The sequence below is a fragment of the Bactrocera latifrons genome, unplaced genomic scaffold (assembly GCF_001853355.1).
Source record: "Bactrocera latifrons isolate USDA-ARS-PBARC rearing strain unplaced genomic scaffold, ASM185335v1 scaffold_30, whole genome shotgun sequence".
NCBI lineage: Eukaryota > Metazoa > Arthropoda > Insecta > Diptera > Tephritidae > Bactrocera > Bactrocera latifrons.
In genome coordinates, this window is record NW_017536630.1 from 867,853 (window position 1) to 894,143 (window position 26,291).

The following is a 26,291-nucleotide window of genomic DNA, read 5'->3' on the forward strand; positions in this document are numbered from 1 at the left end:
TTTATACAAATCACCGATATGTCATTGAATATAAGTTCAATTCATGATATACCTGTAGGACCATCAACGCTTACTGAATTACCTGAAACATCTTCCTGTACCGCAGCAAGGTCATTAACAGCAATATATTTAAAAGCAACAGAAATTCGCCGATCTCCATTACCAACCCTCAAAACTACTGGTCCCTTAGTCATTCAAGTATATGTTTTTCATTCAAAGTTTTCACTTGATTGCTCCAGCATATATTTTATAGGTATTGAAAATATCTGGAAGAGTGCGAAAGAAACATCATCTTCGGCAGTATATTCCAAATAAACCACACAAGTGGGGAATAAAATTGGTCGCCTTGTGTGACTCCACTGGATTTGCGCATCGCTTCGATGTCTATAACGGCGCTGGCGTTAACAACATTTTACCAGGTCAGCCGGATCTTGGAAGCACTGYAAATGTAGTTGCACGACTATCACAAACAATACCTGATTTTGCTCATCACATTCTCTACTTCGACAATTTCTACATAAACATCGTTACCTTTGTTGTTATATTTACGCGCAAGGGGCATCTACAGTTCGGACATGATACGAGCGAACCGAATACCAAAATACAAGCTTCCCTTGGATAAGGATGTAAAGAACGAAGAAAGRGWATACTCAATTGTGTACTTTGGTGCTGCATATGGTGTCGATATTAACTCGGTTTTGTGAAAAGACRACAGGAGAGTCCGATTGGCATCAACTTACCTTGGCATTCATCCATTTAAAAGAGAAAAAATGAAAAGGACAATGGGTCAAAGTTGCACGCTACGATCGAAAACAAAAGCAGCATATAGAAGTAGATTGCCCCAAAATTATTTGGAAATATTATAGCCATATGGAGGGAGTAGACCTAATTGATGGACTTATTCGTCGTTACCATATCCACGCAAAGACACGAAATCCGATAACAAGACCTTTTTACCATTTCGTAAATATGGCTGCGGCAAACGCATATATTTTGTATCGACGTCTGCATTTAGAAAATTGCAACAAAAATATATCTGCACAAGATAAGCAGCTGTTAAAGTTACCCTAGTTCCGTGAAGAAATTGCTGCTGGTCTTGTCGCTTACAAACTCAATCGTCCTGTTAATCGGCAAAGTTTCACACTGTCAACACGCGTAGGAAAGAAGCTAAATGTAGGGAAAAGAGCGGATGTACGCTTTGATCAGTATGATCACTTTCCCATCTGGCTTCCTAAAGATGGTGGAAAAAGAAATTGTAAATTGTGCCTAAGTTCAGAAACGCAGTGTTTTCGTTCCAAATGTAAACTAAATTTATGCTGCTCAACTACGAAAAACTGTTTTTTTACTATCATCTCAAAAACGAATATACTTTGTTATTTCAATTCCCCGAGTTATTGAAATTCTTCTTTAGTTTTTCTTAATTTCTTTTGTTTTGAAGTAAAATAAAATTTTAATTGAAACCACACCTATTTATTTATTTTGACCTAAGCTGGCAAGGCTGCCTTGAGTCGGGCTTCAGATTATTCTCACCTGCAAGCACAAAAATATGAAAAGAAATCATGTGATGATATTTTTGAGGCTTATGGAGCCTAATTACCCTAGAAAAAATTCACAATTTTTTCTGTCCACGGTTTTAGGGTTGCCTGTTAGAGGGTTAACTTTCTCGCGAGTTAACTTTTCCGCGATTTTGTTGTACATTACTTTATAAAGTCATAACTGAAAAAACTTTTTACAATCTTATCTCTATCATCCTTGGTGCTTTAAAACACATTTGTATATTTTATTGATCTAGAACTTCCTTGATAAGATATAGCAGCATATATATAGCTCAACTTRTTTAAATATCAGCTCAACTAGCCTTACACTGCTTAAGTTGGGATAATCTGATTTTTAAAAATATTCAAAAGCTTGTTACGATATTATCCATCCTAGTTGAACCATATCTCCGTTCCTTACGATATTTTCACATGGCAGTATTGTCTAKAGTTAGCCTACTGTAGTTTCAACCATCCAGATGCCTCATTCACTTTTGCAACTTTATGTGGCGCAAAAATTCTTCTGCTTGGTTCTTTCATGAAGTTTCAAATAAAAATTGATGTGTAATACTGCGTCATTATRCCATGTTTCCTCTGAATTTAAAAGCTTCCTCAGCTTTGAAAAAAAGATAAAACTTTGATTATGATTTTTACAAAGTGAAAGCTAAAGTGAATAAATACCAGCATCAAATACCATAATGCATGAAATCTCTTTTCGATCATACCAGTCTTTGTGATTTATACCAGTTGTTTGTTCAATTCGACATCCTCGKAGAAATAGGGAAACGAGGTCACATGTCACTCCCACAACTCTTTGCTATATTTTAGAACCCCTGATGGACAGAGGAGGTGCTCAGGATTAAAAAATGTACACGCATATACTCTCCTCAGACTCATARTYTTCGAGATATTTCTGTTTAAAGTTCAAATRCTTTTAAAAACAATGCTCAYTATTTCACTGYGTTTAACCCACTTTTCACACATTTTTCAATTAGCATAWATATTATTTAATTACACTGTACACGTTCAAATATATCAAAAATTTACAATAGTTWAATATTTTTTAAGAAAATAAATATACTTTRAAAACTATTTTGCACATTCAAAATTTCAAGAGATTTGTGTGCTTACATTTATGATAAATAGCAGTGTTGCCATACTTTGTGCCATTAAAATATAATCAAAAATCTGTTTCACATTTTGAGATATACATGATTCAAAATGAGCTATATTTTCATATACTTGTATGAGAAAAAACTGAATATAAAATGCAAGGTTTTCCAGTATTTCTCTCCTTTTGATTAATATAGGTGTGTTATCGGTGAGGATTATTTTTTTTTTTTTSAAGCGCGGCCGAAGGTTGACCGTTCCGAAAGTAGTTCGACACAAAAGAACTATGACCACCCGGGTGTTGGACCGACCAGGGTTATTTTTTTTCTTTATTTATCAAATAACATAAGTTACAAGAACCATTTGTACTATTTTCTCTATATATGTTAAACAGAGAATTTTTTGATAATTTTTTCAAAACACTATATGTATGTTGCAACACTGGTATTTGTCATTTCATGTAAATAAAAATTAAATGAGAGTGAATTGCATATAAAATTGTGAAAATTTAAATACAAATATCTCGTAAACTATAAGTCTGAGAAGGGTATATGTGTGTACATTTTTTAATCCGGAGATCATCCTCTTTCAGATTATACCCTCAAATCGCGGCGCCAAAAAAATCGTACTCGTGCCCTAACTAAATACACAACTCTTAATTCGCATATAGTCCATATACATACATATAGTACATATTACATACATATGTAGTATGAATATTGTGCACACATTCATTCATCCACGCGATATTTAATAAATTTTCATTTTYTATTATTTGTTTATGTTTATTCGTTCACACACATTTAGGCACAACAACAAACAATCGGCAATTCGAGTTTTTTGCACCATTAGGTGCCATACAATTTGGTAAATTGCATTGGTGAAAAATGCCGCGCACACATCAGTTGCATTTATTTTCAAATAAATAAATTTTGATTGACATCGACATTATTATGCTCTTTTTGAGGCGAAAATATGTGAATATTTCGCCTGCTGTTTCGCCGCGATATAAATTTTACGAGCTGTCAGAAAAAAGTCACCACTCAAATATCAACAATATGTGTGTATATTTTATGTGCGCAAACAGKTGTGTATAAAACATTGGCAGCACTTGGCAAGGAAAGTGAATGTGAAACTGTAGACGTTGCTTATAATAGATTTTATAAAAAGGTGTATACTTTGTTGTCCCACGTTTACTATAACAAATTTAAGCATCACATATGATCTGATAGCGAAAGCAAGAAGAAACATAAACTTCGATTGCACCAAAGCTAGAATAACCTTTACGCACACAAAAGATTCCAGTTTGTTAAAGATCGCCCAGTTTGTATGATAGCTAAATGCCATAATGGTCCGATATTGGCGGTTATGACAAATGACCAGCTTCTTTAAGAAAAAAGTACATATGCAAAATTTCAGACAAACACCGACAATGTGAGTCGTTTGCACAAAGGGTTGAACTCAGACCATACTGGACTAAGTATTGATTTAATTGCCCAGCTGTTMAATTTMTCAAAATTTGTGGTTCATGACAATGTGAAGGAGAACACKACATGCGCATGACATCGCATCCTATCGAAAGTTACACAACGCCCGGCTCACAYCGCCTTTTTTGTGAACAACTACCTAGCCAAGACCGGCATCCCAATGTTTCCGCAGCCTCCCTACAGCAGAAGTGGCCCTCCCGCACTTTTGTTTGTTTCCTTCCTTGAAAATGCCGGAGAATGCCTTGAATGTTTGGACATCACGCTGACATCAACGCTGAAGACGCCGATCGTGAAAGTTTTAAAAGAATTGTAACGACTTCAATGACTTTTGCTTAAATTGATTCAGTTCTCTTACTTTCCCGGCAAACCCTGTAATATATGAACAAGCAATCTGCTTGTTGGTCATGCTTTCCTCAGAACYAATTTTGTTCCTTATAACTAGAGGATGCAAATTTAGAATTTAAAAGCAATTCAAAAGACTRCTGTGTGTTTCTTGATTTCTTCTGCAGGTGTACAATGGAGTTTGCCTGCTTTTGATAAAGGAGCACAGTAAGATCCTTACCCAACATTTATCGTTCGAATGTTTTCATTAAAATTTGTCTGAAACGGGGTCAGGGCTTGACATTTTCGTCTCTGTACGCTACATATCTTTTAAAAGCCTTTACTGGAAGGCAATTAAAATCTTCCTTATCTTACATCGAATAACTTTCTGGAAGTCAAATCACCATACAGAAGCCTCAAAGATGGAGTTCTTCTTAGCTCTATAAAGCAGAATCATCTTTATACAAAAACAGTCTCCCGCARCCGGTTCGAGTAAATTCCAAACACCTTAATAAATAGTCTAGCCATACGTCCAATAGATCCTCTACGCAAGCATATGCGCACACCGAAGTTTCCTTCAATAAATTTATTATTTCGTTGGATGCATGACATGTATCGTAGACTTGTTGGAACCAATGGGGGTCCACAACAACTTAATTCAATATAGGTTGAAAAAGTTATTAATCATCACGCTATAGAATGTTCCCGACTAAATGTAACAGTAAGGGCGGCTTCATTTTTGAAAGAATACCAATGATTCCTTCTGCTTATAGAGCACATCAAACAGTGTATTTTTAAGGATCTTCAATTTTGTTTATTAACGCACCCATTTAACCAAAAGTGTGCTTCATCGCTGAATAAAGTCTTCTTGTGAAAATCTGGATCGGTAGGCATCGCGTTTTGGGTCCATTCACCGAACGTGCGACGAGCTTGATGGTTGTTCGAATTCAATTTTGCACCAGTTGCACACAATAGCGGTTTTGTTCGTGCGCACTGTACTGCGTCTCTGAGGATACGCATTATCTATTAGCGAAAGTGGTGCGAAATTGATACATCATCTTAGTTTGCTTCCCCGGCGGGTACAGCGTCGAATACTTTCAGAGCTGGAGTGTTTTCGTCCAATCGGACAATATGACCTAATCGGCGTAGCCGCGGTCTTTTAATTCGCTGAACTACGTCAACGTTGTCATATATCTTATACAGCCCATCGTTAAATAGAATGCGATTTTCGCCGTGGCCAACGCGCAAAAAACCGTAAATCTTTCGCAGAACCGTTCTCTCGAAAACTCACAACGTCGACTCATCAGTTGTTGACATCGTCCAAGCCTCTGCACCATATAGCAGGRCGAAAATAATGAGTGACTTATAGGGGCCCAACAAGAAATTGATACATAGTTAGTCGAATTATCAGCTCCTCTGAGTGATTACGTGGACCAATGTTGGAAACAGCACACGATGCGTTGCGCTAAGAAAACACTTTTTTCCAATATCTCTCAAATCACTAAGTTCTTAAACTCGGTCATTGGATTATAAATTTAGTATGCAATCACTTGGAAGGTAGGATGACAACCGTGACACCGCCAGCCTCAGCGTTAAATTKCAGATTTCACAAATCACTCAACCGCTTTGGAAGAACTTCTTCTCTTTAGCTCTTTTAAAAGTGACGACATCAAATTAAAGTCACTTCTACTTCAAACACATGGCGTTTTCACATGCACTCATAAAACTCTATAGAAAAGAACTGTAATTCTCGTTTATGGAAAATGGAATGTTGCTTGTTTGTTCAAATCATTTTGTGAAGCGACCACTGCCATTATTTAGCGAAGGACTGTATGAAAACGATTATATTGACTAGATGTATGCAAGTATGGGCGCATAATGCACATCCACACCAAARTAACCGCAAATAAATCAGCTAAATTGGCAGCCACACACACACAGAAAGGAGTAAAGACACATATTCTCACACTAATACACTGACATTTGTTATTAAATATTTATCTTTAAAAGCAGATATGTATGTGTGTTCATTTGTGTGYGTTGGTGGTTGTATGGTCACTTTTTGCCAGCGCTGTGGCTAMATTTATTTCATAAATACGCTGGTGGCGCCGCCGCTGCTGTTGGTGCTGCACTTTATCGCGGTTTACTGATGCGGTCGCACTGACAACTTCGGAATTTTCAATAAAAAGCCAAATTTCGCCAATATCGATGGGGGTGTGAGTTGCGCGCCACTGCTATATGCAAAAGTTATTGCTTGTGTAATTTAAGCTTTGATCGCTGAAATTCATTTGATTCGCATGGATTAAAAGGATATTAAACTAAGCTGTGCGGTCAACTGACTGACTGACTGACTGACTGACTGACCAGCTGGCAGACACCCCGATAATACACATCATATTTCATTAATAAAATATAGCGAAAAAACGCATTCGCAATCTATTTTTTTCTCAATTTCAACACAATTTTTTACTCAGCCAGTTTTTCATATATTTTGCTCACTTCTTATTTCTTAAAAGAGAAATATGTTTACATAGAGTTTAAATTTTATTCGTATTTACAAATATTCTTTAGATAATAATAAACCGTTATGCCGTCAGACATAAGGAAAAACTYAATAAAAATTTTATGTAACGAAGTTGGTCGTTTTTTCCCAACAAAACCAGAGAGTTTTTGTACAGAAGTTGTACAAGTTGTTACTTTATCAAATAAAACTGTTTAAATTCTAAAGAATATTAATTGTAAAAAACAGTTAAACTGTGACTTTAAAAATATGCTGGTCCGATGTCCTTCATTTGTTAAATAATAAAATGTTTCTTTTAGAAATTCAATAGTTTCAGCATTCATTTACTCTGTATTCAGTTATTTAAAGTTAACTTGAAAAGGTGTTTATTCGAAGGGATTTACATTCAAATCTATTTTCTTTAAACCTGTCTCTACTTCCTGCCCTATCCCGCTCAATCATGGTTCGTCTTCGTAAAGACGGYTTATGAAAACCTGACGCAAGAGACATTTAGTGATGCCATATCAAAATTTTTGAAACCACTTCTACTTGGAAACAACATATAGAAGAGGAAAATACGTGACTTAAAACCAAACATTTTCATCTCTATATTTTAATATTTTGGATACGAGAAATTTACTTTCACCAATTATTCCCATTAAACTTTTCTACTTCAGATGCAACAATTGTTTCTTATCTGAAAATAATTCCATGGCATCACACTTACAGTAACACTCGTTCCTATTGGCAAACAACTGGCACCRTCGATTTTAACTTCTCTTCAGGCTAACTATTATCATCAAAACTTTTTACTTTAGACAAGAGAAAGGGAGTAGTAATCAAAGGCGTTAGGCCGGGAAATATGAAATATCCTCATTTGATAACGTGTTCTCGTTTGTCCGAAAGAATCGAAATGTCACTCGTTAGCTTTTTGAGGAACAATATTAAGAATTAAAAACAAAAAGATTTAAATAAATGAGTTACAAATAATCGGACGCAAAATTAAAGTGATTTTTCTAAGCTATGGAATCCATTGATGCTAAAACTTAACGCTGCCGGGCCACCGATGAAAGATGCTAAAAATTCGCGAAATTAAAACTCGTGAGCTTGATGTTTTAAGGAGAAAAGTTCAAACATAAGCATCAATATTTACGATATGTATATCTCCAGCGTTCTGATGACTGGGAAATTGCAGCGGGAGGGGATTACTGGACAAAATTCACCTTTTATTTCTGGACGATCCCTCCTCATATTTTTAAAGATGAGTATGCCTTTTTTTCACAGTCGGGGGCAGGTAAACGGAAGTCACCCACATTTTTAATTGTCCAAGCACTGTCAACTCGGCAACATTTTTAAAAATTATTTGGGAAATATTTGTGCAGAAATCGTATTAAAATTAATTAATTAATTGTAGGAACGAAATTGTATTTATCTTCTACGAGGAGACACACAATAATAGAAACAATTTATAATGGGTAGGACTATTACAGAAGAACGATGAGCATGTTATTAGTATTAAATAGGCCACATACTCCGTATACTCAAGTTCTAGCATGACACTCTCTAGCGAAACTTGCAAGATCTACACAGATGTATTAAAAATTGATAACGGAGAAGGCGCTAGAATCTATTGCTTGGAGCTAAGCTTTAGACGATCTTTTGAGCTTGTGGAATCGGCGGAAATCTCTGCGGTAATGAAAGCATCTGAAATAGAAAACAACGCAGGGAACAACATAAAAGAGATGAATGAATATGTTGATAGCCATGTGGAAATAAAGATAATATTCTTACTTCGTGTTACTTCAGTAAAGTCCTTAGAAGAAGAAAGGCAGTAAATATCGGTTCTGTAGAGAATCGACTGCTTATGTACTAAATTACAGACCATTTTGGGAGACCTAATAGCTAAAGAGATTAACGAAAGTGGCATTCCACTGGCTACTGAACAAGTATAGGAAATACGGGAGTCGCTAAAGACGAATCAGGTTGAGATGGAATGCGTTAAAGACAAATAATTCTCTTCGATAATAAATAAAGAAAGCTATTCTGTAGTTATTTTGTGTAGTTTAAATATTTTTCTTTTCTATTGTGGCTTAAAATCATTAAGACGTATAGCAAAAGTTGATAAAATAATAACAAGTGCCATTCTTTCTATGATTTGATCGCGGCAAATTTATAAAGAGGTCAACAAATCTGAAGTTTTCATTATGCTTGAGATTCATTCGAAATGAGCGGCACCATACACTGCCTTCGGCTCAAGCAATTAATGTTGGCCGCCGAGCAAAACACTTCCAATATAAATAGGCATGAGTATGTGGAGCTTCTGTATTTAACAAAAAGTTTATCGAAACCTAACGCTTGACTTATACAAATTCACTTTTCAAAGTCAACACAGAAGGCTATTGGAATTGATTCCAAAATAATAACAACTTAATCTCAATAAATTATAACTTAACATACAAATATATTTGCGTATATTATATATTCAGCCGCAAGCGCAACACAATTTATTATGCAGATAATGACAAGCTTTGCTCAAAAACTTCCGCCACACCAAGCGCCTGTCACCCACTCCGCCACTGCTATTCGTACGCGTGAGTTGCGCAAAAAGTTTTTATGCTCATGATTTGCATTTTAAAGTGAATCATTTTTCATTGGTCGCACAAAACACAAAACACAAAAAAAAAATTAAAAAAATACGAAAAAACCAACAAAAACAGCAAAAGCAAAAAGTGCCAAAGTGAGCAAAAACATAACAAATAGTAATAACGAACGCAATTATATACATATCTGTGTGTGTGTGTGTGTGTAGCAACTGCGACGCGGCCACTGATGCGAGGCATTAAGGTTCAATTAATCTGTGTCAGTTTTGTTATTGCTTTTGCACACTTTATATTTTTATGCAATTTCGTTTTGAAATGAAATTTCACCAAACCAAGCGAAACAACAGCATTTTGTTGCATAACGGCAGGCGCAAAAACTACACAAAACCGAAATAATTATAATAGTTTTTGAAATAGCGCAGCAAAGAAATTAAGCAACACCATTTTTCAAATTAATTAATGCACGTACAGCTGCATAATGCTTGGCATTAATTAGAAAAAACACACGCACCAAAATAACAAAAACAATAAAACTGTCGAAGAAAAGTGCATTGTAATGGAAAAATTTCAAAATTTGAAAAATTTATTTAGAATCGAAAATAAATGTAATTAATACAATTACAGGAAGCGTTAAACTCACGTCGAAGATCTTTTAAATTCATAAAGCGAAAAAACAAAAATAACTATAATACAGATGAGGTAAAAAATACACCGATTTCACTTATTTTTAACACTGAAATATATTTATGTATTGTGTCTGAGCAAATGCGTTTGCTTATTTTTGATAGGACATCTGATATACTACATGATTACTCATATGGTATACTTAGTCCACGACAACTCAAACAACGAATAAGTTATACGATGGTTGGGAACACCCAAGATGTAGACCATTGACATTTTGCTCTGAAGTACAGTCTATTTCAGTTGAGCATCTCCAACAGCATAGCAGCAATACTGGCGTTGAGTTCGAAAGTTAGTCGAGAGATTTGAGTTCTCATAAGAAATAGCAACAAGCTTTTTCTTTATGAGTATCATTTAGGCTGCTCATAGCGGAATTACTCAGAACTGCAAAGCCGATGAACTCACAAGAAGTCACAACCGTGCCCAGCTCTCATCGGTGTCAAACTAGTTTAATATCCGTTGTCAACTTGGCTTCTAGCAGATGTTGGTCGACGACCAGCTTTTGTGCGACTTGTGAGGAATGATACATACTAAACTTCTTGCCATTCGGAAATCGTAAGTGCATTTAGATGTTTTACAATAGTCATTAATTCGCCAAGGCGAAAAGTTCTGAATATAACATTATTCCAATGACATTCATGATTTTTTTGCAGAAATGTATTCAAATACTCCTACCAGATGGTATAGGTGTTAAATAACAACTTCTTGGAAGCCTTTCAATCTCATAATATTTTGAAATAATCGAATCTCCGCTTTTCTAACGAGGTTGTGCGGTGGGTTGGAAACCTTTAGAAACGACTTTAAATGAAAAGGAAACAACAGCCTTGGATGAAGGACTCCAGCTTTGAAGGATTTTGATACAATACCTATGATAGAAGCAGAGGAAGACCTGCACTCCGTTGGAATGATCGGGTGGAGAAGGCCAACACTGCACTTGGTATGAGTCGAATATGTTTTGTTTTTAATTCGATTATAACCGCTTAAACGGTATGTAGGCCAGTAAAGTATAATGTAATAAGAATAGAACCAGACCGAAAACCAACCCAACTGTCAATTTGGGTTAATGGTTGATCATGAATAATTTGTGAATTATCTTCGTACCAGATTCGACAGCTTTGTTTATTTACCGCAGCATACAAATCAAAGTGAGCCTCAATGGAGAAGATAATAAAATCGTTATTATTTTCCAAGACAAAATCAGAAAATTCACCAACCTTTAAGACCATCAAATGGCTTTAGTCTTGAGTCAGAATAATTTTAAGGGGCCAGTGGGGTAATCTTTTTTCCAAAATTATTATTATTATTATTTGTTTGCATTATCTGTTAATTTATACCCTTAGAATTATGATAGAAACTCACTTTACCTTTGGAAGGTTTCGAAAAAGGTCCAAAAATTATAATATCGCTCGACGTTCGGAGCGCTCAAACTTTAAACGCGTTTTTCTCAAAATACTTACCTCAAATCGCAGCAAATTTAATATCGCGCTGAATTAATTGTAAAAGCGCTTAACAAAACTGATTTTTCTTATTACATTAATGATGATCATTAAAAGGAAATGTGAAGCGTTCAACGTTGGCAGACCCTGCGGAGAAGATTTCTGCGGTCGGGTTAACTTTTCATAGCATAGCATAAGTATTTAGCATGAAACTGCATAAAAGCCGACAGACAAAAGGCAGCTAACGCGAAAGTCAAAAATCAAAATGCAAAAAGAAATTAAACAACCTGAAAGTATGCAATGAATAAGGTGAAACTGCAAATCAGACTGACCAAGATGGACTTGACTCGTGAGACAGGCGCGTCTCTAACGGCGGACGATTGTTGAAAGCCATATTTCATTTTATTTGAATTTGTTTTTATTTGATTTTATTTTTTATGCAATGTAGTGGAAATGTTAGCAGGTACTTACCGACACCGTCGCGCCACTCCTCGACTCCATAATCAGGTAAGGCATTCAAGTCAAATTTATTTCTATGGCGGTGTTTACCAACTTGTTTTCGTTATTTTTTTTTTTTTTTTTTTAGTTTGTCGGCGGTCATAATTTTCAGTGAATTTTTAATTTTCGCGAAAAAGCGGTAGTGGAAGTGAGTTGAAAAAGAAACGCGAAAAGGTAGACGTTGAAATTTTTATAAATGTTTATTTAATCGTTTTTGCCRTTTTTTGTTTCGTTTTTGCAAATTTATTTTCCGTGCGGCAGACGAAAATTCGCGAGGCACCAAAGTCGCGTCAGGAGGCAGAAGACGGGATGACCAAGTGGTGGTGGTGAAGTGGTTGTTGCCGATAAGTGGACATTCCAAGCACACACCGGCAARTTGGTGGCGTGTGTGTGAGTGAGGATGGATGGGCAGCGCACCGCAAGCCAGAAGTTATGTAGATTTACATATAAAGGAAAGAGCAAAAAGGAAAATCAAATAAATATAAAATACTATATGTAAATATGTTTTAAGGCACTATGAAATTTGCGGGCGTTGCAGTAAAAAAAATAATTATAAAATAATTATATTAATAATATTTGCGTTAAATACGACATTATTCACATTTTGACCGCCTTTTCAGCAATTATTGTCAGATTTTCACTTACAATTTTTCTGGCTTTGCGCAATTGCTAGGAAGTATGATCAAGTAAACGGTAAAAGTAATGTAATAGGTATTTATATTTTAAGATATACATAAATACTATATTGCAAATTGAGTGAACCACTTTCATATCAATAAAACGCTYAGTTTGAGATGATATGAGCTTAAAATTGCTGTAAATCTAATTGTGTTTAGCAAAAAGTGATCTCATGCCGCTGTCCTTGATTTTATTGTTCAAAAGGTCTGTATTGTGGGTTTAGCTTTTTAAAAAATTCAATTATGATGGGTCTGCCTTAAGTTATAGTAGTAAATAGAAAAGATAAAAAAAACTCTTGTTATCTGATCTCTTGAGGCGTTTCTCTGTGTGTGTCACGGGTAGTGAAAAGCTAGATACAAGGATTAGCCAACAAGCAGTTGCGGATAACATACAGTGGCCAGCGGAAAATAATCTCAGACCGATTGTGTGTTTACTGAAGCGTTATGGCGGATGTTTGGCGCCATTCAATAACAATTCATACCAATGATCTTAACACTAATGCATGACTACATGAGTAAATAGTCTCATGCCAAAGAATGCCTCTGAAGAACTCTAAGTAAACGAACGGTTACATTCACAGACTTCGAGCTAGTGTATTACCCTTTTTGTTTAGTCATCTAAGGACAGTAGTTCCTAGCAAGTCAATTATGAAATCCTGGGCCATTCTTGTCAAAATTCGTTTTTCTTATATTTAACATAGTTCATAGAAGATACACCAATTATAACGACCCTTCAATTTTTCGATACCATGTGCGTAGTACCTTTTTATTTCACTTCACTACTAATTTTTTGCCATCGTTCCTACTAACTTGTCACACGCTGCATTGTCTTGGTTAAGCACCACCTTCTTTTTCTTCAAATGCGGCCGATTTTCGGCAATACATTACCATTACTCGAACTTCTATCGATTGGCTTCAAAATGAAATGGTGGCCATATAGATTTATTGTCACACATCGACGTAAAACCTCAGGTTTGAATGCTAGAACATATCCAATTACTGCTTCGAATCATCAACTCGTTGCTTTTACATAAAAGTGAGCTTCAGTGGAACCCAACTTGCACAGAGCTTTCTCATAMCCAAATATTCGTGAACGKACACGTTCAGTTGATATCTTTTGAGTGCCTGCTATCTGAAACAACTTCACTTTACAATCATACAAAATTATTTTTAGAACTGTTTTGATATTTTCATTGGTAAAATACTTCTTTGRGCGTCCACTGCCTTCATCGTCCACGGTGCTCGTTTTGTCTAGTTCAAACCTAGCAAACAACTTGTCCACGATCAATTTCCTGGTAAAGGGTCCAGATAATATTRAGCAATCTAAACTTTGGTTTTAACATTATTTTTCCCCCAAAACAGCAATGTTTAATKAATCAAAACGTTCGATMCTTTTTTTACAASGACGAAAGTTCCTTCACTCGAACTGATATAATTCACAAWCTAATGAATCGATACCTATCAGCAGATAACATTATACAGGCGCCTTTAAAGGAAAGGGTTAACTAAAAATAATATTATAGTAGTTTCAGGACGGGTACTCTTAAATTGACCTGTTATTGATAATTTTTCTGTGTTTTTGTTCTAAATAGGTAAAAGCATGGTTTTCGTCACTTCCTCAACATATCGGCGAAAGTCGGCACAATGTCTGGCTTGAGTTGTCAGATGGTTTGAATATGATGATTTATAGCTACTTTGATATTCGACAAACAGCAAAAAAAAATCAAACTTTAGGATATGTATAACCAGCTCGTTCGAAGAGTCATGTGGCATCTGGCATTGTGGAGCTCCTTGTGGAAYAGTTCTGTTCCAGGTCACTTTCACATATTTGCGGCCAGATATATTAAGTCAATATTAATCCCTCCAACGMCTGCTCCCATTACCTCTTTTATAGATGATATGCAAGTTATTACACCTATCGTTTTTGTAAATTTTGGMGAGAGCTGAGTAAGATTCGAAAAACTCTTCTTTTGCAGAACTATTCAGTATTAATTAAATAAATCTGTTTTCATACGGTTCTTTGTGTTGCATGTTATAGAGGTCTGGACAAGAAATGATATTGAAGGGGAAACACAGTAACTCTCACTACTTTTCTTATAGCACGTTTCCTGATTATTTTATAGTTGCAAATACAGGATTTCTTTTGAAGGAATAGGGCTGATTTTCTTCCGCCGCGACTGTGCTTCGACGCGTGTACGTACCGACTGTATTCGGTAGAGGGCGTTCCTAGCTAACTCTAGCTATCTCCGAGCACCTGKAGAGTTAGGAAAAACATTTACGCACGACGTGTTTCTGTGAGTGGTGCAAGCCGAAAAGGCAGCGTTTGTTAGAGCAGTGGTGCGCGATTAATTTCTGTGCGAAACTCGGTAAATCTGTATRTGTCAAAACTCGCATTTTTTATAACATTTGYCAAGGATGCCACTGCTGAAAAATATTAGCTTGGGTATTTAATAAATTATACAAAACACTAAATTAAATTTGAAAATGCATACATATATAAATGCTAAAATTTATTTTTCCAAAATATGTTCGCGCAGTTCAATGAAATTTCATTTCGCATTAATTTCGTCAAGTAATTATAGCGCAGCTCTTCTGGCAAATCGCCTTTTTCACTAGCTGCTGGTTGAAGGCACCCTGATTGTGTTTTGTTGCCAGCTCAGAAAACAGATCAGGGTGCCCTGCCAGCTGACAAGTGAGAGAGCAAGAAAAGAGATTCTGATCAAGTTATCTATGTTACCTAGTTGTTGCTTTAACAAGGGTGGAGTGTTTCGGTGGCAGCAGTACTTTTTGAAGTGCCGTGAAGAGGTCGCTGATGAAGACCGTTCTCGTTTAATTGTCCAGTTGTTAAATTTATCAAAATCTCTGGTTCATAGCATTGTGACGGAAGTGAGTGGAAGTGACCTAAGAAAATTGAACATGTGTGAAAGTGACCCCCAATTTTAGAATAACGTAATCACAGGTGATGAGTCATGGATCTTTGAGTATGATCCCGAGACAAAGAGGCAGTCTTCCTTTCCTTTCGAGACGACAGAGGGAAACCAAGCATCATACACCTAGGATATGAAGGCTTTTTCTGAGAATGCCTTTCGTGATGCCTTCAATGTTTGGAAATCGCGCTGGCAGCGCTGCATCGACGCATAAGAGCCTCTTTTGAAAGTTTTTTAAGGAATTGTAACGAATGGTTCAACAATTTTGCTTAAATCGACTCGGTCCTATTACTTTTCGGACAAATCCTGCACCACTGAATTTTTTCATTGGCTCCGTTTATCACATGTTTATCTTTGGTAACTGTGCCAGTTTTTCATTACTCGTGAAGGAGCTTCATATCGTAAACATTTTGTCCATAGCCTAGTCCTAGGTGCTGAAATTAAAAGGTTGACAAACCATAATCTATGAGACAATAGCAGGTGAGTCTTCACCTGAAACTGTGCGATTTTTCATTGCTAATAAACAATTTTAGCTTCATTGACTTCTCAGTAATTGATATCTAGTTAAATAATATCCATTATTGGCTTTCTGAGAAAATTTATTGCTATAAGCAATTTACAAAGTTAAATTAATTTACATATTAAAATCGAAACCCGCTTATGAGCACCTGTTTCCCCAGTCTAAGGCCTGATTKTTATAAGCGGACAGGGACGATTCTCAGAAGAATAAACGCTGCTTCTGCATACATTACTGCACACTCCGGCATTTTTAAAGCCACTTCCGCCACTCCGTGAACAAGGCGCTGTTTAGCCCTTAGATGATCATTATAATTATATTATTAGCGCGAATTTCAAATATTTGTATACATATTGCTCAGCGATGTTTATCTTCATTATGCCGCACCATATTTAGCAAGGAGCGAGTTCACGAAGCAGCCAAGAAAATCACWATGAACGCCGTGAAGAAGTGAAGAAAGCTAAGACGTTGAGCGCTTCTGAAAGCTTTTTAAAATATGATACTCTCACTCCTGCCGGGCTTATACACGCAAACGCCAGACAGACTGCTCACAGGCGCGGTCGTTAATATGGATTTACCACTTTTTTGTGCTATTAGCAGACGTTGAGTCTTGCGCTCCTCTGAACTGCAAGTCACAAATGAAGTGGCGAATTAAACTAAAAAAGGATTATACTCGTTGCAGTGTACAAGTGGCACACAAGTGGCAACTGGAGACTTTTGCAGACACTGCCGCGTTGTTGCAGCYCATTATGCTACATTGCACCTTAATACAAGAATAACAAAAAAATACCAAAAAGTGCTAAATTTGCTATGTTGGATTTTCAGTTTAATAAGACYTTAGTGCAATAGCTGAGTGTTCCGTTTTCGGTTAGTTTAATAAAATTTAATATTAAATTTTTGTTGCCATCCCATCGTTTCAAGATATTTAAGCAATCTTCCACCAGTTGAAAGAATCGGACACTGTATATTCCTTTCCATTCACTTTATGACCGTCTTCGATATTATGAAACTAAAGAAATAATACAAGATGCGTTCCAAAGTAAACAGCACTTAAAAAAAAAAAGCAGAAAAAGTAGTTTTTCCGGCAAATTCAATTTATTTTATTCAAAACAGTATCCTTCTGCTTCAATACAGATTTTTGCACGGTACGAAAGCATAACTAACGAGTGTTTTAGCTCGTTAGCCGGTTCAAGCCTTTTGAATGGCTTCTACGTCTGCATAACTCTTCCTTTCATGGGAAAATGAATTTTTCCGAAAACGAAAACGTCGCACGATGTAATATCAGGTGAATATGGAGAGTGGCTAATGGTTGCAATGGGATTTTTGATCAAATAATCGGTCACAAGCGTCGATCGATGAAACGGGGCATTATCGTGCACGAAATTCCAACTTTCATCTTCGCGATATTCGGGCCGAACGCGTCGAGTACGGCGCACCAAACGCTTCAAAACTCCAAGGTAGCATACCGCATTAACGTTTTGGCCGGCTGGAATTCTTTTGTGGACAATACCCTTGGAATCATCAAAACAAATCAGCATTGTCTTCACTTTTGAATCCTCCATGCTGGTTTTTTTGTGTGTCGGTTCATCCGGTTCATTCAGGACTCTGGCCTTTTGGGATCATATTGGAAATATCATGTTTCGTCACCAGTCACAATATTGTAAAGGAAGTTGTTGTCCTTTTTGACCTCTTTAATGATGTCCTTCGATGATGTTCGAATGATGTTCGGTCAAAAGGCGATAAATCGATGTCTTGGAGAAGTTCAGTTACATTTCCTTGAACTTCAAATATGATTTCGGTTCATTTTTGATGAATTCACGCACAGTTTCGATGGAATTTCCGGTGATCACGGATTTTGATTGGCCCACATGTTGATCGTCATTTATGTCCTCCCCACCACTTTGAAAACATTGAAACTACTCGTGCACTCTGCTACGGGATAGGCAATCATCGCCATAAACTTGTTTCATCAATCGAAACGTTTTGGTAAAAGTTTTACCAATGTTAAAATAAAATTTAATGTTGGCTCTTTGTTCGAAGCTCATTTTCGCACCGATAACACAATCATACCGACACTTAAAACGTAATAACTCCACTTCCAATCAATGAAATGTCATGAAATTCTCACTGAACAATCGATGGAGATAGCAATTTAACGTACCAGTTGACATATAGATCGCGCCACCAGTGGGAGCTAGAAAGTCCTGTTTACTTTGGAACGCACCTTGTATTATATTTGTTTCAACTGCCAAAGTTTCGATTCAATCGTCGCTTCAAGTATTATTTAAAGACATAGATTGCTTAATTTTCTGTTACTATTGAATTAAAATAATTGCTAATTTATTCACAAGACAATAAATGTAAAGACGCATTATTCAACTCCTAACCGACACGCCATGTGATTACATGGAATTTTCTAGAGTCTGGAATAAGCAGTTATATTTCGAAATCATGAAGCCTATTAACATTTTTTTCGAACAAAATTTGAGTTGTGATATAAAAACAATTTTCTGTGATCAGCAGAGTAAACAAGTGTCTGAACGATCTGGGAGTTTGGTAAAGACTGCTCTTTTTAATTATTAAATAAAATAATAAATAATTTTGTGTTTGTGTGTTATAATGGATGAGTAAAAAATTAATATGTCTAAATAAATAAAAATACATTTAATTATTTTGATTTGTTGTRAGAACCCAACAACAATAAAATAAATTTTTTTAAATTAAGTACATTTTAGAAGCTATATTCGACCAATCGACTTACCTAAACTCCGATTCCAAGCAGAATTCTCCAATATTATTGCGGTTGTGGGCGTTGGCATTTCTGTGAAAACAAAAAATTTAATGAAAACTCAAAATATTGGAAATAGTGTGTAAATAAAAAACGATTAATTTCAGTTTAATTTTGCCCCAATCAATAGAMATTCAAAGCGCTCTAAAATGACAACTTAATTTCAAGCTAAATGTGTTCAATGGTGAAGGGCTTCAACCATTTGCCTAGTCTTTTCTATTTTCGCAATGCGCGCTTCGTCGAAAATTCCAAAGCGTTTTCGAAACTTCACTGAGTTTTAAGAGCGTTGCGCCACTTTTTGCTTTTAATATGAAATCAACACTACCACCATAGCAGTTTTACGCAACATTTATTTTGGTATCATTCCACTTTGGTGTTTTTTTTCCCCCCGCTTTGTCTTTTGCAATCCACACCGCTGTTTTACTTTCCATTTCAAAGCACCTCACATTTCAAGCGCCCACCGCCCCTTTATAGCGCCAGCTAAGCTATGAATTCTAATTGCAAGCACTCTTGCATAGGTATGTGTGATTCTCTGTATATGTGTGCCATATAAGTGCAGGTGTGTGTGTAGAATTCTCTTAGCGCAATAGTTGGTATAGCAGATGCGTTTGTACGCGGCTCGTAGAGATTCCACCTACCATCAAGTTTAATGTTGCCATCCGTTTCGCCCAATGAATTTTTAGCGACGCATCGATAAGTACCGAAATCGTTGGGACCCACAGAGCGTATTTTTAATTTCATGTATTTCGTGTAACCACTAACCGTTGAGGTTGTCTCGTATTTGTCGCCAGCACGCGACGTATCTGCAACGAGAGAGAAAGAGTAGTAGCAGAAAAAAAAATATAAAAATTTGATTTTATTGGAGTTTTCATTCAGCAAGGGTTAGAAAGGACGTATGAGTTCGTCGCTTAAAGTGACGGAAACAAAAATAAATTTAATTACTCGGTAGAAGAGAAACAGCACTTAAAGCTGAGCAATTAGAGTGGACTTCGCGCGAATTTCAAACAATAAAATAACACACTCAAAGMAGAACGTAACGCAGATAACACACATAAAATTTAATGAGTTCTGTTCGAAGAAGATGAAGTTTGAGGAAGAAGAAAACGAAAATATTTAGAATTAGTGTGCGAAAAAATTATCAAAAAAATCTTCCTGTAAGGTCAGAGAATAAMACGTCTTACATCGACCTCAAAAACAAATAAGTAGGGAAGTAGAAAGTTCGAGTGCAACTCAACATTTTATACTCTTGCAACTGGCAAGGATTAGAGCCAGGAAAAGTACCTTCAGGCCCACAAAGCATGTTTGTTATAAAGTGTTTASGGTGAATTTTCCCACGATTTTATTCATTCTTAGCACTAAATGCTCAATTACAAGAAAAACACGACCTCTCAATTTTATTAAGATAAYTTAAATATTGGCCGATATATGCGCCATAAAGTCACCCGTGAGTGCAAAAATCTGTATATTGTATTCGTTATATGAGGCACATTCTACTACCTGGAAAGGGTATTATACATATGATTTAAATTGTATATGCCATATATTGATCAATATTTTCGGCAAAAAGTCAACTATAGTTAMTGGAGTCCAAATAATCGGGAMMTAGGTGCTTGAACACTTTTTGTCGGACTACGTCAATTTTYGGTCATAAGGTGGCATACTATAAAATAATAATTAGTTYAAAGTTTTATCCCGTAATATTAATTGCCTCTTGATTATTACACTCGAACGAAAAAAATCAGATGGAATTTATWTGTGTGTTATATGGGAAGTAAGCGTGACTGTGGACCGATTTCGCGAATAACAGGTATTAAGTGATTTACTATATTGGGTTTAGGCCAATCTAATCGAACGGATCTCRAAATATGTGTTTTCTCCCCGTAATAGTTGCGGTGCCACACCTAGCGACCAATATTGATGTCGGCAATACTAAAGCCCTGGTTTTAGAGATTAAATTTATTATAGGGCGGGGGAATGTCACTTTTCCAAAATTTTTGCCAACAGGTGCCCATTGCTACTGCGACCCCCTCTGCCAAATTAGAGTTTTATATCTTAATTTGATGTTTAGTTATGCCACTTTATATATTTACAGTTAATGACATTTTTTGGTGGTGACAGTGGTCCGATTACGTACTTTTACAAACTTGATCTGTGTTTTGCCAAAAAACGCGCACATCAAGTTTCATCAAAATAGCACAGCAGAAAAAGCTATATTTCTGTGACTCTAGTGACAGGAATCGTTTAATGGATCGATTTTGRACTCGGTGAACCATATGAAGTCGTCTTTTATTTAGCTGATTCTGTCAAATCGTTACTCCAATATTTGTAATTTTACCCTTTCCTCAGMCTCATTGCTTAACAGAAGTTTATTGCATTTTAAGTTACGTTTCTCAAAAGCGCATTATCCATAGCTTCTATATAGTAGCGGCTTATAAGTAGCAGCTAAGAAAATTGTATATTAAGTACATGGAGGCTAACGGCAGTATTCATCCGATTCAACCCATTTATGGTACAAGGGCTTATTCTTATCAGAGAAACATTTTCTTATATTTTACAAGGTCCTTTCCAAAGCAAACCAGACATAAAAAAAAAGAACAAATGGTTTTTTCGGCAAAATCAATTAATTTTATTCCAAATAGTCTCCTTCTGCTTCAATACAGCTTTTTGCACGGCCCAAAAGCATGTCGAACGAGTGCTTTAGCTCGCTGGAAATCATTAAAAAAACAGCACTGTCTTCACTTTTGACTTCTTCATGCGCGATTTTTTGGTCTTCGGCTCGTCCGGTACCTTCCATTCAGCGCCCTGGCGTTCCGTTTCGGGATCATATTAGAAACACCGCGTTTCACCCCCAGTCCCAATATTGCAAAGGAAGTTTTTGTCCTTTYTGACCTCTTTAATGATGTCCTTCGAATGCCGTATTCTGAGCAATTTTCGGTCGTCAGCCAATTTGTGCGGAACAAACCGTGTACACACTTTCGTAAGCCCAAATGGTCGGTCAAAATGCGATAAAGCGATGGTTTGGAGATGCTCAGTTACATTTCCATCAATGATGATTTCGTCTGATTTTTGATGAATCCACGCACAGTTTCGATGGAATTTAGGGTGATTTTGATTTTCCCACATGTTGATCGACATTTATGTTCTCACGACCACTTTGAAAACCTTGAAACCACTGGTGCATTATGCTTCAGGATAGGCAATCATTGCCATAAACTTGTTTCATCAATTAAAACGTTTTGGTAAAAGTTTTTCCAATTTTAAAACAAAATTTAATGTTGGCTCTTTGTTCGAAGCTCATTTTCGCACCGATAACACAAATATACTGACACTTAAAACGCAATAACCAAAAAGTCACCCATACCTMAACATATTTGGTTGCTGCCTTCTGGAATTATTATAGTTCGAGTAGTCAAGTATATTTTTTAAACTTTAACTATAGTTTTCATAGTAACAGCGACTCGTTCTTGGTAAAGATCCATCTCRAGGATTATTTCTAGATATCATACACTCAATATACGGCAGTTTTGCTTGTTTACATTTCCGTTTCGATCAATTGAGCCTCATCACATGGGTTTAATAAACAAACAATTCATTATATCAAGTTGTTTGTTGGAAAATTTCCAAGCGAATAGGCAAATCTATAAGGTTTAACCTCCGAGTTGAAATTCTTTGATTGCCGATGCAACAGCCGCGATTGTGTTTTGAACACGAACATATGGTTGTGATTAGAATGGTTTTCTTACAATAATGGACCAACTTCTCGAGGGAGTGCCGTCAAATCCCATCTGAAATCCCATTGGAAAAAATGACGGACTGCCGAGAATGGTACCGCTGCACTTTCCCAACCTTTTTTCGGTATACCAAGTATTGATTGAAAACAAAAATTACATAAAAACCTGCTAAATAAAAAAATTAGTCGATTACTCTCACAGAGAAGCAGTTATTGCGGTTTGTTTTTGTAGCACCATTCGTTAATGGTTAATGGTTTTTCTTAATTTTAGAAAAAATWATAGCTCAGCCTTGTTGTTACATAAGATAACAATGATACATACCACTGCAATATATGACTCTATTTTTGGGAGAAAAGACGATTAGAGGTGTTAGGACAATCGCCTTATCTTTGAAGCGTTTTCTGTAACTTCATTTTCCGATCTTGTACTGTTTCGTTATTAACAATCCATTTTTTATTTCCATTATTTGTATTTATTTTTAGTGTAGTTTTCCATAGAAGTTTGTGCCAGTGTCGATTCCATTCTTGTTTCTGAAAATACTGCAGACATACGGACGGGACTTAAAGTCAGAGCAAGTATTTACGTGGTATTTAGTATTTATTTGTGCAATCATATTTCTTCAAACGAAAAAATTTCATTGTAAATGGGTGGCACACAATCTGTTTTGAAGGATATTCAGTAGAACGCTCTCATTGAAGATGTACAAAAATACTTCAATGCTCACTCAGAGGGTGGGGAAAATACCTCATGAGAARCACAGGAAGTTCACATTCACAGCTGTTATCTTCATGGAATCTTCTCAATGTCAATCTGTACACTTCGCATTACAGACTTTCGCTGAAACCTGTTAATGGTCGCCAACTGAGGGTTTTGGAAAGTTTCTGGTGGCAATAGCTATAGTTCTAATAACAGCTACTGTAGTTTTATTCAACATCCCAGTTACATGAACGCTTGTGGCATGTTTTATATAAGAATGCTTTTGTCAGCAGTTGCGTTTGTGTGTGTATTCTTTTAACTGCACGCAAAAGTATAATTTCCTTTAACAAATTTTCTTCTTTCCTAGCAGCTTTAGTTACAGTTATTTTCCATAAGCTGCTTTATATCAATTTGTTTGCATATTAACATAAGTATATGTATCTGTATGGTATATGTGTATATGCTGTGTAAGTTCGTGTGTAAGCGGTAAAACACATGTGTACACCTGGCAAATAAGGTCAGAAACTTTTAATAACTCAAAAGGATGTGTGTGTAAAAAGTTTGTGGAAAAATGCTTATATGCTTATAATAGTTTGTATGCGTGTGTGTACCGCAGTGTGACATTCGCGTTCTTTGAAATTTTCTTGTACTCGTGCAACTTAATGCGCACATGCGACTGTATTTCGTTTCACTAAAAGCTTAAGTTTGTTTTAGCGCCTGAAAGTATGCATGCATGTGATTTTGTGTCTTTTGTTTATTGTCGCTCCATATTGCTATTGGTGTTTGTTGCTTTTTTTCTACCAGCCACACACATGAAAATGAGCTTTTGACTCATTTCTTCGTTTGCGTTTATTTTATTGAACAAACAAATAATTATTGCGCATAAATGTAAGCACAAAGTTACAGTTACTCATATGCTCAAAGTCTTCGTATTTTCGTTGCTGCGACAACTGCCAGCGCATTTGGCATATTTTATGTCTTTCGCAACTGTCCTTATTGTTGTTTTTTTTTTTTTGCTGAACTTCCTATATTTTTGTTGTTGTTAGCTACAGCACCGTCGTGTTGCTGGAGACATTTTTATTCATTAATATGTGATATCTGGGTAAAAAAAAAAGCGAGCACGGAAATTTTTTTAACTGTCGCATGTCAAATATGGCGTGTCATTCGTGAGCCATAGCTGGCAGCACACATGCAATTTGTTTTCCGAAAAATTTCATAAATTTCGGTACATTAGTGTGTGTCTCGTCCGACAGACAGCCTTGAAGATATTTGGTGGCAGGTATTATTTTCGCATTGTGTCAATGGAATGTAATTTGATAGCGTCACATTATAGCCATGTTTAAATCTKTTTATAGATTTTGGCATGTTTTTTGCACGCATTTGTGCAAATTTTTCCGAAATGTTTGAGTGACACCATATTTCGAAGCTCACTGTTTCTCATAGTGATATTTTGTGTCAAATTTATTGTTTAAACCTAAATATTTGTTATGATATTTGTTGTTTTCTGGCTTAAACTTGGGCTCTATAGACTGCTTTATAGAAGTTACAATTGAAAATAAATAATATGGCTAAGTTAAAAATCACAATATTGGACCAATAGTTCGCCCATACATAAGACAGTTTAAATTAATAAAAATTATGATTTTAAATGTTTCAACCCTCGTATGGAAACCATATTAAGGTTTCCCCTAACTATATATAGCTTTCCCCTAACTAAACATAAAMAAATTATGGAGAAAAATTACAGATGGAACTAGTAGAATGAAACCCTCATGATTTTTATTAAGCCCTAACCCTCAAAGGGCGCGTATATACATTTGTCAGCTTTCAGATCATAAGTTAATGAATTGGCACGATTCCGAGTACTTTGTGCTGATACGGGAAATTATGTTGCTAAGACTAACTTTTTGAAATATTTTTAAAGAGTCAAATATTTGTATAAAAAACACATATGTACTATTTCACAAAATTTAGCTCAATTTTTTCACATTATTCACTTTGTATATTCAAATATACAAGTTGAATATTAAATTATGCTCACATTTCACTTTTATTTTTTTTAGCTAAATTAGTTAATTTTAAAATCACTTAGCGCACTGTGATGGCTGCAGAGGAGTGTTTACAATTATGAGGAAAACGAGCGTTGYCACTTGTGAGAAACCAGATATTTTCCGGTGATTCTTGTTGGGTTGACTGYTCTTTCGCACAATACTGTTTTTAGCGTTTCCGCATTATCCGCCGAGCTATAACAAAATAATCCAGCCAATATTCGAAGTCACCTTGGTAATTTATTACGTAACATTAATATACGGAAAAGGTGTTTATACTCATTTTAATTAGAAATATAATCTATAAACACTTTTTTTAAATTTTTTAAATACAAAAATCCTAAACGCGGAAAAGACAAATTTAAGCGAATTGCTCATATTTGCTTATTATCATATGATAGCGCTCCATTTCCTCATAATTGTTAGCACATAAATGATTTCCACTACGAGTGTAAAAAGTAATTTTTAAAATATGGATGTCTTACTTAATATCCTACTGTAAAATGTGAATTTTTTTTAAATAGCTAAAATCAAATGTAAAGAAATTAAAGTGAAAAGTGTGCACAATGTTTGTTAAATGAAGTGAAATAGCTTGTTGAAATGTTGGAATTTTTGTACTTTAAAGTCGAATATCTCGTAAACTAAACTAAATTCTCACCTGAAGATYACAGCGTTAAAAGACATTTGCCAAAGAATTATATTACTTTGAGTAAAGACAATGGACAAAAAAGGTTTT

At 35.8% G+C, this 26,291-nt stretch overlaps 1 protein-coding gene across 1 annotated transcript in view; it reads right to left on the bottom strand.

The window, feature by feature from the left end:
• The window catches only part of LOC108970514 (titin), a 94,062-nt gene that overhangs the window by 24,160 nt on the left and 43,611 nt on the right, over nucleotides 1-26,291 (bottom strand). The window contains exons 8-10 of the mRNA XM_018935956.1: nucleotides 19,719-19,883; nucleotides 19,054-19,113; nucleotides 12,145-12,225 (exon numbers count right to left, since the gene is read on the bottom strand). Coding sequence (XP_018791501.1) covers nucleotides 12,145-12,225; nucleotides 19,054-19,113; nucleotides 19,719-19,883 — 306 coding nt within the window. The remainder of the gene's footprint in view (nucleotides 1-12,144; nucleotides 12,226-19,053; nucleotides 19,114-19,718; nucleotides 19,884-26,291) is intronic.